This window comes from Tachypleus tridentatus, chromosome 13 (genome assembly GCF_004210375.1).
Source record: "Tachypleus tridentatus isolate NWPU-2018 chromosome 13, ASM421037v1, whole genome shotgun sequence".
NCBI lineage: Eukaryota > Metazoa > Arthropoda > Merostomata > Xiphosura > Limulidae > Tachypleus > Tachypleus tridentatus.
In genome coordinates this window covers 42,086,033-42,103,791 of record NC_134837.1, presented here as the reverse complement: position 1 = coordinate 42,103,791, position 17,759 = coordinate 42,086,033, and the positions used below count along the sequence as shown (strand labels likewise).

At 32.8% G+C, this 17,759-nt stretch overlaps 1 protein-coding gene across 3 annotated transcripts in view; it reads right to left on the bottom strand.

The window, feature by feature from the left end:
* Positions 1-17,759, bottom strand: part of LOC143239339 (uncharacterized) — a 31,963-nt gene continuing 14,204 nt past the window's right edge. Inside the window, exons 1-4 of one of the 3 annotated variants that reach the window (XM_076480326.1) lie at positions 4,521-4,596; positions 3,174-3,235; positions 2,363-2,696; positions 1-196 (exon numbers count right to left, since the gene is read on the bottom strand). In XM_076480326.1, the coding sequence (XP_076336441.1) occupies positions 1-196; positions 2,363-2,696; positions 3,174-3,235; positions 4,521-4,588 (660 nt within the window). In that variant the 5' untranslated portion in view covers positions 4,589-4,596. Of the gene's footprint in view, positions 197-2,362; positions 2,697-3,173; positions 3,236-4,520; positions 4,597-5,654; positions 5,746-11,186; positions 11,603-17,759 lie in introns of those variants that run through there. The other 2 variants (XR_013021128.1, XR_013021129.1) reach the window with 2 other exon arrangements.

Genomic DNA, 17,759 nt, shown 5'->3' with positions numbered 1-17,759 from the left:
TTACAGTCCAAAGACAACAGTGTAAGAATCCACATTTGTCATGTGGGGATGAAAGAAGATGTCTTCATTGCTTTGTTCTAATAAAGTTTTGATATTGCTTGGTGTGAGCCTCAAGTAACGACATTGTAAGAGTTGTTTGGGAGTGGATAGTTGTTCCAAAGAAGTTGCTGTTTTCTTATTGCTTGAGGTATATTTTCTAAAATATGAAAAGAGAAGTAAACTAAAATTGCAGAACTGTTTTTTTTTTTAATAAGTCAACTGTTCCCAGGCATGGTTTTAAAAGAGAGAGACAAACCCTGTTGTTTTTTCCCTTTTGGTGCCAGGAGTTATCATTTATGGGTTAATTTTCGAGTACATTTGCATTATTTTAAACTTAATAAAAAGATTTAGTTATATATTTGTAATTTTGCCTTTCTCAGCTTAGATGTTAACATTATTTTGTATACATTTACATTTTAAGCATCATATACAAGATAGCAACATTTGTCAGACTGAACAAATTTCTATAATGTTTATGTTTTAGAAATTTCTGGGCAGGTAGGGGTAGCATTGAATTTTGTTTAGAATTTAGTGTGGAGCATTGTTTTTTGTGGATGGGATGCGAACCATGAACTCTTGTTAACAATCCAGTCACTGTACGGTTTAAACTAGCGTCTTTTCATTTAATTTTAGCTCTTGGCAGCTGTGATGTTTTTAAACATTATTATATCTTAAAAATATGTTCATAACTTTTAATTTTTTCAAAGTTATTTAAAATTTAGTTAACATTATTTTTATACAACAGAATGTGAAGTATCATACAGTTATGTCAGTCTAGATTAATTCCTTACTTATATCTCGGTTAATAAACAGAACCATATACGTGTCCAAAATAAACATTTATTGACAATGGCTGTAAATATATATGCTAGGAACGTGAATGAATACTACACAGATTTGGACTAATAACTACAAATTTATATAAATTTTAAGTATGGAGGCTTTGGCGAGAAAGGCTTAGTTGTATTAGTGTGTTGTGATGCGTACAAAAGAGTTCAGGCCTGCAACATAGTGGGCCCGGCATGGCCAGGTAGTAAAGACACTCGCGATCCTCAGATTACGAGTAGAGTTCGAATCCCCGTCGCACCAAACAAGCCTTGAAGATGTTATAATATTACGGTCAATCCCACTATTCGTTGATAAAAGAGTAGCTCAAGAGTTCGCGGTGGGTGGTGATGACTAGCTGTCTTTCCTCTAGTTTTACACTCCTAAATTAGGGATGGCTAGCGCAGAGAGCCCTCGTGTAACTTTGTGCGGAATTCAAAAACGAAAGCAATATACTGTTAACACACTTCACGCTATCAGCAGAAGGCACGTTACAAAAGTGACAGTCATTTCCAGAGGGCGCTTCTTACTTTTTGTTCTCTTTTGTGTTCAAAATTAACGACGTTCATATCACGATCCTTGGACATAACGTGAGGTAACGCTATCATTGGAAATAACAGATTTGAAATTTATGGAACTGAACGTATCTGCAGTTAAAATATTCATGTATTTTTTGTAAGATTTTGTCTCGCTAATCATGCTTAGAACACTACAAGATCTTACACATCTTAAAATGTTTCAATTAATTAAAAATACAGAAATTTAAAGCGTGACTTAATATTTTCAAGACCACAAAGTTCGTCACTGACATGAGGGCTAATTAAAATGAAGATTTGATCACACGACCCGTTTAAACACATCTACGGGTAATACCTAGAGGTTCAGTTTTTGTCATTCATGCTAATTTTGTTTGCTTGTTTTTTCCAGAGTGTGAAAGTCTAGCCAATTCGAACTAAAAAAAAATTATAAAATGATTATTGGAATACCTAACTACAATGTAGCATTTGTTTTACGTAAATACTGCCTTGCTGTATTCATTAGGCCTGAACTTTCATTACTTGATTAAACTGAGTGTTTGAAACTACTGCACGTAGCATGTGAAAATACTCAGAATATAAATAAGTTGTTGTTGACTTTAGAGCGAATTTTAACATGACTTTTCTGTGTAGTTGTTAATACTTCAAACTGATAATACAATACGTGATAAAAGCTTTGTTTACGGATATATATACGCGCAAAGCAATTTGCTCCAACCTCAGTAATTTTGAAATGATAGACTAGAAGGAAGGTAGATAGTCAACAGACTACCAATCAATTATTGGGCAGTAGTACTTTAAACGAATGATGGGATTTGACTGTTTCTCTTGGAATCCTTATATGCCCCAGAGTGTAGAGCGGAATTTTGCAGCAAAGAGTCAAGGGCCATGGACCCCCATACAGCACGCTAATCATCAGGCTATGCAGTCCTAGAAAAACAAAAAGTAGACAGATAACGTACCCATTTGTTTTAGTAGTCCGTCCAATCGAGTTCTTGGTATACATTGCAGTTGCTTCAGCCTTTGAAAGGGAGTGGTGACAACGTTTGTGGGAAGTGAAGACCTTAGTTGTTGTCTTAGTCTGTTGGACTCCAGGAATGCTTGAACTCTTTAATAAAGGTTTGTCTTGAGCACAAACTACTGTGGAGTCAGAAACAGAATGCAAGTTCAAATTATCTTGATAACTGCTCAGAGTAGATGGATTTCTGAACGTCGTTTGTTTATGTATCGGGAGGCTGGGATGGACAATGTACTGCCTTTTCAGATGTTCCTGCGTGTAGTTTCCACCATTTAAAACTATTTGAGAGGAGAATAATTTGAAATATTTTAACACAAAAAGTATTAAATTACATGCTTGACTCTTGTTTCTTTTAATGTTAAATAACATCTGCTTAGGTTTAACTGGTTATTTATGTATGTTATTTACCAAAATATGAATTTTAGTGAAGAAAAGATGGACTAGAAGTATAATCTATTTTTTGATTCGTTATTCTCGACAATACATCTAAACCAAATAAATCTACTTAAGAGTTAAGTGAAAATGACCATTATATACAATATTCACATACCCTAAATGGTCTCAAAAAATTAAGGAGTATAACGACACTGGGGTGTCAAATAGAAATGGTGAAATTACTGACACTGTATCAACTGTCAGTACTCTTAATCTGTTGTATTAATAAAATTCACCCACCCCAAGTTTAGAGCCTGATGAATAATGAATTAGGAAATTTCGATAAAAATGTATAAACAAAAAGGGTAGGAGGGCCTTACCTTCAGTAGTTTGTTTAAATAAAACATCCCTTTGATATCTTCCGAATCCCCAAGTATCCTTCCTGCAAAACGTAAATGATAAAATAAGAAGATATTAAAAGTTTAACAACTCTTGTTTTTGACATTTTTACTGCTCGTTGTAGCATCAATAATGTATATTCTTGTGTGGCTGACAGAATTAATTAAATTTCGTGGGAAGTTAAGGGTTTCTTGTCCTCGCCCACTCCCGCATCCAAGATCAGTTGATTCTTGACGAGAAACCCACTTGAAGTACAAATATATTTTCAAAACTGGTGGTATGGGCAATAGCACTTTAATTAACATTAAGTACAGAACAACATTTCGACCTTCTTAGGTCATCTTCAGGTTGATTAAGAGAGAATTTATAACTGACCGCATGCAAAGTTTGCTCGAGATCAATTAATAACTATAGGGTTTAAAGGTGGATACACACAGATAGTGGCTTCTTGGTGCTTGATATATAAATGATGATGGATAACAGGATTACTAATGACGAACATTTGACACGTGTATGTTCAGTTTTAATTTTTGTTAATAAAACACAGCATAAAAGGATGAACTAAATCAAGAGACAAAATAAACAGATAATAGAATAATGAACAATATCAAACAGATATTTAAAACAGACTTTTATAGATTGCTTTATTCTAGTTTCTCTATTTGATTGTCTCTTGATTTATTTCATACTGTTATGCTGTGTCTTTATAGTGTTTAAACTTTATAATGTGTCTAAACCTATTAATCTATCGTGTTCACTATAACTTACTGAAGACAGAACAGGTATATTCCGAAACTAAACATGCACAATATTCATTGTTGCTTTCGTCGTTCTATTATTCATCATTAAACTTCAATTCCCGTTGAATGAATCTATATAGGAAAAGACCAAACGCTGATTTCGTATGACACTACCGAGGGAGCTTAAGGATGCATGCTTAATGTTGAAATCTGTTGGAAATGCGTAGGTATGAAAGTGTACACACAGACACCACTTCTGCTTTGTATACGTGTATATATATATCTTTGCCATTACTTACCAAAGAAACAGTACCGAGTTGTGGTTCTGTTGCAGATAAGAAGTTATTAATATGCAAGTTTCTGAATAATGCTTATAGATGCACATCATTTAATATTTGAGTCTTAAGATTTAGAAGCTGGATTATATAATATCTAAAACACTTCTTGTTACTTTTATTTAAACTTAATATGAATCTCTGAGCAAAAATAGCAAAATATTTTTGGTTTCCACAAAAGTTCGCTATTTTATGCTAAGTTTCAAATCTTTAATTACCTGCGATATTTGAAAACAAAAACAAAAACGTCTACCTTGGTCCATTAGCATAATATTTTCCGAAAACAGAGTTTTGGTCATCAGCTGGTAGAATTTCCATCATACCAATGGAACTCTAAAATACAGTATGTTTATAAACTTCAAATGAACGCGTAGTCAAATAACGGCCACATCTCTAGTTATAAATATTTGCTTAGCGTATTAAAAAAAAAACAACCGCATGCACATACTTGGATTTCATGTTACGCCTTTGTTATGAATCATGTTCTACTCGGCTTGAAGGATAACTTCTATATTTACATTGATACTAAAACAATTTCTCAACAATCGTGAATGACTGGAAATAGTTTTAATTTATATCCCACTTGTTCATAATGATGGAATATTATTAAATCACTTCAAGGAAGACCCGGCATAACCAAGTGGTTAAGGCTCTCGAGTCGTAATCCGAGGGTCGCGGGTTCGAATTACCGTTACACCAAAGATGTTCGCCCTTTTAGCCGTGGAGGCGTTATAATGTGACGGTCACTCCTACTATTCGTTGGTAAAAGTGTAGCCCAAGAGTTGGTGGTGGCGACTAGCTGTCTTTCCTCTGGTCTTACACTGCTAAAGTAGGGACGGCTAGCGCAGATAGCCCTCGTGTAAATTTGCGCGAAATTCAAAACAGTCAGTTTTTGGAGGAGTCCGTTTTGGATTCGTAATTTCTCGTATTTAAACGCCTAGCGGAGAATTATGGCGAGATTTACATATTATGGCAAAAAGTTTAGAAAAAATAGTTGTGTATATCAACCCTGATAAAGGCGCAACGTTGTGTAAAAAAGAATCTATATATCTAAAATATAAAGGTCACTTTTTAAAAATTTGTATCCAAATGAATTTGCTTGACTATTATTCCTCGTTCTTTCTAGACTTTATCTTATCGTAAAATTTTGTGCACACAAATATAAGTGAAAAAGCTGTATTCCTAGGGAGCTATGTACTTGGTAAAAGGATAAGATAGTTCTAAATGTTCTAAAAACATTAATGAAATATTTCAATAATTTCCTATTTATATTCATTATATTACATCTGATCTTCCACAGACATATAAACAAGCAACTAGAGGAATTAGTTCTAAATATAAAGAGTTACCCTACCAAAATACAAAAAGGAATCAACATAATTATCACCTTTCTAGTTTTATTGATTTTAAGTGGAAATTGGGATGGCTGTGATTGTTGAAGCTTGTCCAAAGACTGTTTCACTTCTTTCGTTTCTCTTCTGGAAATAACAAAAATATTTATTGAACAACAAAGCCCGTAGGCAGTAGGAAGTGTGTTTACATAAGAAAACTTCTGAAATATGTAGACAATATTTTACACATTGTTTGTTATTGAATCATGCAGAAAGGTATTATACTTAAATTATATTATCTGAAGGTTGTTGGTTGTATGATTTTAGTTGTAAGGGTATAGCTTAAAATGTTGTACTTCTTAACTTTGCACTTGGTATTGTTGGCCTACAAGTAAGTGCACATTGACAATGGTAAATCCTCTTTGGAAAATTTTGGGTTTACAGAACATTCCTAGTTTTTTCCGGGGGGGGGGTCAAACTCAGCATTCCAAGGATTTTGAGTAGACTAGACCCCTAACTTGATCCAGAGGCAGCACCCCCATGGGGGAGGGGTCCTGGGAAACGAATCTACCCTAAACCTACAGTATTTAAAGTTTATTGGACGGTGAAAAGATGAAAATACAAGAACTTGAAACATGCTTTCTGTAATTCTGTATTTTATTTTTGCAATGATAATCCAAATATACTTATCGATAATGCCAAGACTTCAAGTATAACTTTACAAGTATCCACTGCAGAGCAGACAAAAGACAATCCTTATATAGTTAGTTAGTTAGTTAGTTTTCACCATTACATTCCATCAAGGAACATAGGGCCGCAATCGCTTGCAGATTCTTCAACAGGTATTTAAGTGAGTAGGTTGTTAGCCCACAGCACCGAGCCGTCCCTAATTTAGTAGTGTAAGACTAGAGGGAAGGCACCTAGTCATCACCACCCACCGCCAACTCTTGGGCTACTCTTTTACCAACGAATAGTGGGATTGACTGTAACATTATAACGCCCCCACGGCTGGGAGAGCGAGCATGTTTGGCGCGACGCGGGCGCGAACCCACGACCCTCGGATTACGAATCGCACGCCTTACGCGCTTGGCCATGCCAGGCACAATCCCTATATAACTTGGAAGAAATTCTTTGAAAGTATCAAAGAAACAAGAGATGTTTTAAGTTTTCAACTAACTGCTAAAATTTTTCCAGTCTAAAGTGGTAAGTAAACATTATTCTTCTAATTTTTGTTAATAAAGTTTTTTTTTAAATTAGTATTACTTAAAGGAAGTTGAAAAGGAATATTATAGGAAAATATTTATTTTTTCAGTATTGGAGTTTATCTTTCAGTGTTTAATTGGTCCCTCGATCGCTCTCTTTAATCTAGTAAAAACTGTCTTTTATTTTTAGTTAGAATATGTTACACCTGTTGTGAAAGTTCAGGTATCTCTTAGGTTGTCCAGAAATAAATGTTGTTTTTGAACTGCGAAGTTTGGAAAAGTAAAAACCAGTGTTGTAAAAAAATGCTTTAATCAAAGTAAGTACCATTTGCTTCAACACACTTTTGCCAACATGTAACGATGCTGTAGAAATCAGAGTTTCTATAGCCAATAAACTCCCTGAGAGTTTCTTCTGCAGGTGCCTGGTTTTGAAAGCGTTTATTGTTCAAAAAGTTGACAAAGTGCTTGAAAAAATGAAAATCTTTAGGGGAATGGTCTGGGGAATAAGATGAATGAGGCAGAACCTCGATTCCCAATTCGTTCAAGTTTTGGAACGTAATCTTTGACAGGTTTCATAACGCCGATTTTGTTGATCTTCAGTCAATTCATGCAGAACTCACTTATCCAACTTTTTCGCCTTTCCAATTGCAATCAGGTGGTTGGCAATGTTTTATTTGTTTTTGGCTGGCTTGTCTGCAAGCTCACATACTGTTGTGCAAGGGTCTGTCTCAACTGCTTCCCTTAATGCGTCTTCATTTAAGGATGGCTTCCTTCCACGACATTCGTGGTCTTCAAGACACTCATCTCCATGTCGAAACCTTTGAAACCAACGATGAACTGTACGTTCAGTAACAGACCCATAGCCGAATGCCTGGTTGATGTTCTGTTTAGTTTCGGTAGCTTTTCGTCTAAGTTTGAAGTCGTAGAGGAAAATCACACGAAAATCCTTCTTGTCTATGTTGCCTTGGGGTTGCAAAAATCACTCTGAGTAGAGTTGAAACAGCAGACAATTAAGACACCTTGCAAGGGACAAACGCTGGATTAAACCAACTCAATATTCAGCTTCTAAATGTCATCTTAAGAATTCCATCATTTATTTCTGGGCAACCTAATAGTTAAAACTTGTATCGTAGTTCGTTACATAACAGTGGTTACTCGAGGCAAGAGATCACCTGTTATCTTATTTAAACATCTGCGGTTTGTTAAATGAGATATATTAGACCCACATTTTCCAATGAAACTTACCATCTTTTACCGTGTGTCTACAGTTTAAAAGTGTTTTTTCAGAATGAAAAAGCACTTTACCCTTCCAATTTGCCAGTTTTATTCTAACATTTATACCTCTTATATGCAAACAAATATTATATGACGGTCAATTCTACTATACGTTGGTAAAAGAGCAGCCAAAGAGTTGGTGGTAGGTGATGATGTCTAGCTGCCTTCCCTTTAGTCTTACACTGATAAATTAGTGACGCTTAATGCAGATATTCCTCGTGTAGCTTTGCGCGAAATTCAAATCAAACAAACAAACAAACAGATTTAGAAGTAAACTACTAATTAAATGTGACTCTCTAACAGCCTAATATAACCTGACCTTATAAGGCACATAATCAATTATTAGACTCTGCCAAATATAAAATCAAATAAAATAGAAGCATCACCATGTAACTGGTCGTTCCTCACAACATTTGCTGGCTGTAGCATACAGACATCATCCACTCGGCCAGCATAGGACATTACTGTCATTGACCCTGTCTACATACACTAACGTTCTATCAAGAACAGCAAAGACACAAAGCAACTGGAATGAAATAATTTCAACGGTTTCCTGAAGCATGCTTTTATGTCAAAACGTTATAGAAACAGACACTACAAATTTTTAAATAATTATTATAGTACTAAAACAAGTAAAAAACATGATATGCCTGTTGTGATAAATGGAATAGTAAATCGACTATAAATATGAAACTAAAACAAAAATGTTAATTGGAGTGTGTCTAATAAAGTGAAAACCTGCTGTTCACTTAACAAGGACGACGAATTAATTTTTAAATTAACTTATCTGAGAAAATCCCATAATGTTAATGTAAAATCCTGGTCTAATTAAGTTAATTTAAACACGAATGCTGATCATATAGCTTAAGCTTCTTTCACGATTGTATCAGAGACCTTTAAAAATTCTTTGAACTTATCCTCCTCCACACAGTTATCTCCCATTTACTGGATTAGGTGCAAAAATAGTACCTGAATTGTACACTGAATATCTATGTGAGCAGAGTAGATGTTCAGTATGACTGAGAAATACACTGGATGTAATTTATTATATTAACTAAAGTTAGACCTCAAGCTTATAGCTATAAGTGCAAGTCTACACAAGTTCCAAACTGGAAACCTGAGGTTCATAATTAGACCTCACTGTCTTGGTGATAATGTACAGAGCAAATATACACCATAACTGAACGATTGTGTCAAATTACTTTGTTGTCCCTAATATTGCTATTTTAATGCACTTATCATAATAAACAACAACCAAAAGTAATCTCTTTTTAAAAAATACAGGTTTCTGCAAATCACTTAACAGGAACATTCTGGGAAGCTAGTTGGCATGATAATTTCTATAATGTTCTGACTATTGTGAACACATGTGCTATACTTGAAAACTAAATTACCTATCTACTAAGTCATGGCCACCATTCAGAGCACTTGACTTTGATGTATTGATGATCCTCTCGAATGCTATTGAAGTGTTCAAGTCTCATAACATTAGGAAAAATAATCCAGGATAACCTTAGAACAGTTCTATCAGTGTATTGAATCTTCATTTGTACTTACAGCGCAAGGAAAGTAATTCTTGTCTAGCTTAGTAGCATAATAATCCCTTATAATACCCATGCCGTGGACAATTTTGGATGTTTCCCTTCTTCTCACTTTAAAGCATTTTACTATTTTGACTATATTCAAGGTCTTAGTGGATAGCTTACCTAGCAATAGATTTACACGGCCCTTTACAATGTATATATAAGTTGAAAAGATTTTACGAGCAACGCTACAGAACTTTTTTTTCTTTTTTATCAAGCCATGATTTATGGAGGGGTGAACACGTTTCAACAGTTATGAAAAGCGAAACAAAATCTAAGCTATATATGTAAAAACGGCTCGTTTGGATTGAGAAAATTTTTTACATAGAGGAGCGAACAACGTTTCGACCTTCTTCAATCATCGTCAGGTTCACAAAGAAAGGAAAAAGTAACTGACTGGAAGCTGACCACATGTTTGAAAGAGGTTGTATAACTGAGTGTCGGAATATAGAGGGCGTGCTTAGATTTTTGAATATATAATTTTATATTATTTATTTTATTATTATTATTTATTATATTATTTTTAATATAGGTATAAAGGTGTTCCTTTGTATTGGTTTATTTTGGGCTTGAGTTGTTGTATAAGTAAGGCTTCTTTAATTTTGCATTTGTTTATGTTTGTTTCTTTATTTCGTATTTGAGTGTTTTATATGGTTATGTTGTGTTTATTTGAATTGCAGTGTTCGAAAACGTGTGAAGGTGATTTTATGTTCTTTGAATCTGAAACACATATATTTTTCTCTTCAAGTGGGTTTCCTCAACATCACTGAAAATCTAAGTTAATTGTAAAACTTATCGAAAACAAATATTCCGTTGGAATTTTTAAATTTAATAAATAACAATATACATTTAGTCATAACTACGTTCAACGTATTTAAATAAAGAGTTCGGATGTGCCTATTACCATGAACCTTGGCACAATGAAATTAGCATACATTTTAGACTCTTCCTAAATACTTAGAACTAACATATATATATATTAGATTTCGATTTACGTTTCGAAAAAAAAGAAACTTTACACTAAAAGAACATAAGCCTAACTAGTTATGTAGTATTACTGAAATTCAAAACAATGAGAAAAGTAATAATCGCAATTCGTCATCACATAGAGTGAAATGGCCATTTCTCAGATTCTTTTTATAGCATTTTGTCTATGTCTCCTTCATTTTGGTGTCTGACGCCATTTATTATGATTTGACCTGGCATAAAGGTCGTTAGACTTGTAACCTGCGACTAACATGCGACTGTTTCTCTGCTCATGTGTAAAGATTATTCCAAGAGTTGGTTGTGTTGACTAGCTGTTTTACTTTTGGTTATCGCTTCAAAAGTAGGGACGACTAGCGTAAATAGCCCTAATGTAGCTTTGCGCGAAATTCAACAACAACACGAAAAAACCAAAAGGCTCTAATTGGTCTAACACTAGAAGTTTTTATTTGATACGTGAAAATAAATGTCATATTAGTGTATTATAAAAATCATGAACTTAAATATGTTTTACAAATTCAAAGAATAAGTATTTGTCGTTGAAAACAAACCAGACGTTGAGTGACCACAAAACATACTTATATTCTACACAATCTAACTTATAAATTAAAGAGTAATTGTCAATGCATTCTTATTAAAATAAACAGATTCCATTTATTCTATAAACTCTAATGAAAACTGTAGAAATACACGTATACACAATGAAAACTGATCTTTTGTTGTAAGTTCTATTTCATAATTTAGATTAAATATTTGAAAAAGAAAAATGTTTACTCCTGGAAACGACTCTTTAGCCTTCTGCATTGTTCTAGGAAATTGATCGTTTTTTTCAGTTTGTGTTTCTCTTTAGAGTTTTTTGTCATTAAGAAGAGGGCCCTTTCATTGTTCATCCCTAAACTATCCAGTGTTGTGGTGAGGGACATTTTCTGAAAATCCCTTGACGTCATTACTAGGTTCAATCTAAAAAAGACAGAAACAAGCGTCCTGGCATTGTAATATTGGAACAGTTCACTAATATATAAGCTATAGTCCTGCATATGTCGATTTCTCAGTACAACATTCTTAACAAAGTGATTTACGACAGTATCAAATGCAGGCGGTGATTTTAAATGTACTTCTTTTACAGTAATCTGAAAGAAAGAAGAAGCGTAAAGTAAAAACTGCAATACGATGTTTTAACTAGTAGGAGGGATATTTTTGAAATAAGAACACATTAACTGGCCTGTGGACCTGGAATCGACTGAAGGATATATAATTTTCTATCAAAATAACATTTAGACCATGTATTAATGTAAACAACAAAGTATTGAACAATTTGTCATGAAAATACAAAACGAAAATTAGACGTTAATAAATTTTAGCTATTGCTGCCTATTTTAATTGCTATTTTTGTAGGTAGGTAAGTGAATAAAAACATAAAACAAAAACTAAAGATTCACAATTGAACAAACGATAAATTTTCTTGTCCTGGGTCATTATGCACGAAAATCATTGGAATTGCGTTTTCGTATTGGTGGTGTTCTGTGTATTAATGTAGATGTAAATGGGGGAACCATTCCATACGACTAAATTAAACAGAAGTTTACAATTATCATGATACAATGATGCAACACCATGAATTTATAACAAATATAACTCAAATATCACCCTGGATAAAATATAAAATATTTATTTCTTGTAAAGCACAAAGCTACACAATAGTTTATTTATGCTCTGCCCACTGCGGGTATCTAAACTGATGAGCCACCTGGGGGGGGGATATTAAATGAAAGGCTAATTATATGATAGTGAAGTACAGATGAGCTGTATGCAGATAATAATGTAATTAGATAGTAATGAAGCAAAGATAAGCTGTATCCAGATAATAATGTAGCTAGATAATAATAATGAAGTACAGATATGCAGTATCCAGATAATAATGTAGTTAGATAATAATAATGAAGTACAGATTATTTGCATACAGATAATAATGTAATTAGATAATAATAATGAAGTACAGATAAGCTGTATACAGATAATAATGTGGTTAGATAATAATGAAGTACAGATAAACTGTATACAGATAACAATATAGTTAGATAATAATAATGAACAACAGATTAGTTGTATAAGATAATAATGTAATTAGACAATAATAATATAGTACAGATAAGCTGTATATAGATACTAATGTAGTTAGATAACAATAATGAAGTACAGATAAACTGTATACAGATAATAATGTAGTTAGATAACAATAATGAAGTACAGATAAACTGTATACAGATAATAATGTAGTTAGATAATAATAATGAAGTATAGATTATTTGTATAAGATAATAATGTAATTAGACAATAATAATGAAGTATAGATTATTTGTATAAGATAATAATGTAATTGGATAATAATAATGAAGTACAGATAAACTGTATACCGATAATATGCCGTGCAAGTGTTTTATAGTTTATCAGATTTTTCTTTCTTATTCTTTCAATATTATTCTTAAACTGCTAGAAACCGGGTTTCGATACCCGTGGTGGACAAAGCACAGATAGTCCTTTGTATAGCTTTGTGTTTAAATACAAAACAAACAAATAAACAATATTATTCTGAATTATCTTATCCATTTCATCTCTTCATTTAATATTCATCGTTTCTAATTGTTTCTTGGACAATCTCCACAATGTTTCCTTTTCATTGAACTAATACTGGTTACCTTTTATATCACTACCACATCTAAATCTTCTGATGATTCTCTGATCTTCGATTAGTTTTTTTCCTTTATTAATATTTCGTTTGTATTATTTCTTGGTTCTTGCGTATAATGTTAAGATAATAAATAACAGAAACGCTAAAATAGGCACACAACTGAAAACAGTTTAATTAAGATCAATATATGACTACTAAAAATTTTTTCGACGCTGCAACGTCATCTTCAGGAGTGAGTTACTTATTTGTTAACTAAATCATGTGTAAATATATATATATATAAACAAAGATGAAGATCCGGTGAATATTTATTTCAAAAATGTGGGATGATCTTCTCTAAAATGTTCACACGGGAACTATAAACCTGAACATAGATCATTCTGTTCTACAGCTGTCAGACAGTTGGTTAATTTGGATCAAAACGTCACTGGTGCTGTGTATCAGGATATCCTGGATCGCCACTTACTGCCATTTGCCCAGGGTATTTTCCAGGACAATGCACCGACTCATAATGCTCGCAATGTGCAAGATTTCTTGCAACAACGTGGTCTGTTGGTCCTTGAGCAACTACCTGTAAGCCCAGATACCAACCCAATAGAGCATCTCTGGGATGAACTTGGCCGTACAGTCAGGAATATGAATGATCCCCCTACAACACTACAGCAGTTACGCCAAGCACTGACTGAAGAGTGGAACAGAATTCCTAGTAACCTTAGTTGGGAGTATGCCACGCCGCCTAGCGGACATTATTGCAGCACGTAGGGGCTACACACGTTATTAAGTTAACTATTCTGATATGAATCTAATTGTTGCACGTTTACTGAAAGTTTCCGGTTAATACAAAATATTTTCGCAAAATTACGGTCTTATTTGTTTCGACTTAGAAGTGGAGAAAAAAAACTCCATTTTTGGTGGTACAGATCTTAAATTCTATAGAAATTTCCATAAAAAAAGACATAATCATGAAATATTACACGAATGTTCATGTTATAAAAATACCAATAATTACCAAAGGAAAGACGTTACACACATTAAAAACACAAGAAAACTAACAAATAAGGGACAAACCAGCTCAAAATATCACATGTAACAACCCTTTTGAGCAAGAGTGAATACTGACCTTAATTAAAATACTTTTAATTATACACCTGTTTTAACGTTGTGTGTTATTTAATATTTCATTTGTGTCCTCTCTTTCCTAATTTTGTTGCACCTTATATTATATCTTAACTCCATTATCCGTCTCATACCTACTTGTATTTTTATCCTATCATTCAATTCCCCTTCACATGTTTCTCATTTATAAATGACCATTCTACTTTTTCTTTAGAAAATCCTAACCTTTGACTTATTATATTCAATTCTCTTGTTTATTTTTTTATCTATCTCCCGTAACCCGTAACAATTTTAATCCATATTCTTTTATTCCAAATTGCATGCTATTTTTATCGTATCTTCGCACATTTTCTTAACCCTGACTCTTCCATTACAGTATAAAATAGTATCGTTTTCCCCATTCCCAGTAATAAATTTACGTTTATTACCACTATATTTCTTATCCACATGCCAACATCGCTTTAACCAGTGCCTGGAAAAATTTCATCCGTATCCAAATATTTGTCAAAAAAATATTTTAATTAACTAAAAACAACACGATTCCAAAACGCATCACTTGGCAGAATGTCAGGAATTACATATGCGAACCAAATTTTAAGGCTATACCTGGAAGTTTTGGACAATAGTGGAAATACGAACTCCGCTCATAGGTCAAACTGTTAAAACTCGTATAGCAGTCATTGTCAGCCAACCAACCAGGCAAACAAGTCATACTGTTAGTTGAAAATTGTTAAGTAGTAACAAACAGTGTAACTGAAATTCAGGCATCAGTTGTCGGAATGTTTTGTTTGTTTCTATTTAAGCACAAAACTACAGCTGTTAATCAACCTTGTTGTCACCTGAGTATCGAACTACTAGTTTCAGTATTTTAAATATGAGCACATAAACTTACCACTGAGCTTCTGCGGGTATGAGAAGTGTGGCGAGAAAAAGGGGTAAAACAAACTTTTTTTTTTTTTTTTTACAGATTACTGTGGTTTAAGCATTTGATTGCCTTGATTGCATCAGTATGTCACAAGTAATATTTATATTTTAGGACTTGATATATCTTCCTTGCTTGTTACTGTTAACTAATTCCATTGCTTTAAGCATCGTTGAAAAACTGATCGTATAATTCTATTTTGTTTATATTCATTCCCCTCTCCGTTTTATCCAAATTATGTCATTATTAAGAAAGTATGTGTCCTAACTCAATCTTATTAAAATAATCTTGGACGAAGCCTATTTGAATTTGTTGCTACGTATATATTGTCTTTCAGTCGGATACTTGAACTCCAGGTATTATTAAAATACTGCACTTCTGCATCACTTGTTTAAAAACAAAGAAAAACTTATAACCGTATCTCTAAATTTCAAATAAACTTAATCGTATAACTTGTGTACATTCAAATCAAAATTAGTGATACTGAAGTTTTAGTCTGTGGCATCGATTTCAGATCGTTAAAGGAAATAATGAAAGAATGAAACTGTATTAAGCCTAACTTTCATGCTGAGGCTTTGTAAGTTCAGGCTTAATATGGTTTTATTCTTTGTTATCGTTATAATTTTGTTGAAAGTTGTGTTAATGAAGCGTGAATTTTAGTTGTGTTTTTACATATTTAAAAAAAACTCCTTACCATTAAGACATCTATCAACAAAAACGTTCTGCTTCCTTAAGCTGGAAAAATCTGTTTCTGAGATACGTTTAAATAATATACTGATAACAGTGAAAAAAAAAAAAATGAAAATAATATCTAACAATTAATTTTTTATAATTACCATATTGTTCAAGTTATGTCGGGAAAAAATAATTTTTAGTTTTATTATTAAAAAAAATATTTATTTTATTCTTGCTTTTCAGATAATTATGAACAAAGAAAATCTTTCTTCTTCATAAACATAAAAAGATCTGTTTCTAAGATGCGTTGAAAAAATATACTCATGGCATCAAGTAAAAGCATTACAATAATAACTAACAGTTATAAAATTTGAGTAACAATTGAATGTTAGATATTTTGTTAAAGACTCTAATGTATACTGGAAAGCAAAATACGTTAAAATAATACATGACTCGAAACAAGACAAAAGAAAAATATTTATTGCGACATATTATTTTTCAGGCTGTATCAAAGACATGGAAAAAAAAGAACAAACTGAGAAACAAAAGAGAAATTGAAAAGAGCGAAACAGCATATAAGTTCGTCCTGTGAAGCGATGTACCACAACAAAATGAAGTCAACAATATCACGAAAGTAACTTTAATAATACGGAAGTAAAATTCTGAGGCAGTGTTAAAATGGCAATCCTGGTGAAATAACTTTTTGGATTGTTTCTCAGCAAGAGCAAGTTACACAGAGGCCATCTGTGCTCTTCCTACCACAGGTATCGAAATCCGATTTACAGCGTCTTAAGTACGCAGGCTTAACACTAAGCCATTGGAAGTCGTGAAATAATGGAAACAAAGTGACTAAAATCACGCTATACTGTAATTTTTTCCTTTTCATTCACATTTCTCTCAACTGTATGTAAGTGTTAGAGATTTAATTTCTTTTTCATCAGAAGTGAAATTGAAAAGAGATTCTGCGACTTAAGAGACCTAATACAAACCTTGATTGGCTGTACTTTCTACTGTGAACTGCAGTTTCGCCCATTCAAGGCTCATCAGTAAAGCTTGGGTCAACAAACCAAAGAAATACCATTAGGTCTCTTATAATAGTGAAATACACGATATACCTATATTTCTCTTAAGCACTCTAAATAAATAGTTTTTTTGTGTAAACTCTTAAATATTTATATATAATAAACATTGTATCATATTAAGTTCATTGTTGTTTTACAGTGCTGCTGTAGCCCCTAGTAACAGTTAATGTACTTAAGAGTATCAGAGCTATTTATTATTATTATTATTATATATATGGAGTTTAGTTCTTTTGTCATCAATATTATATACAGTGAGTTTCAAGTAAGAAATTTTATTGGAATTTAATATTAAATTTCCTTCAAGTTTATTTATCATAAAAACACTAATTTTTAATAAGTATAAAGATGTAAAATATTCGTATTTATAGCTTTCAGGTTCAAAAGTTCTAATTTGATTAGAACTTGATTTAATTTTGGAAGGGGCGGAGTGGAAGAATAATCAAACTGATGTGTTATACGGTAAATAACATATAAATATATTAATTTAAAATATCCGTTTTAAGCTCGCATTTTTATCTGAATCTTTAGTATAATGTAATATATACCATACCATTAAGTCGCAATAAAATGTTTTCCAGAAACAGCAACAAGTCTTAATTATAGCAATAAGATCCGAAAGTTTAGTAAGATAAG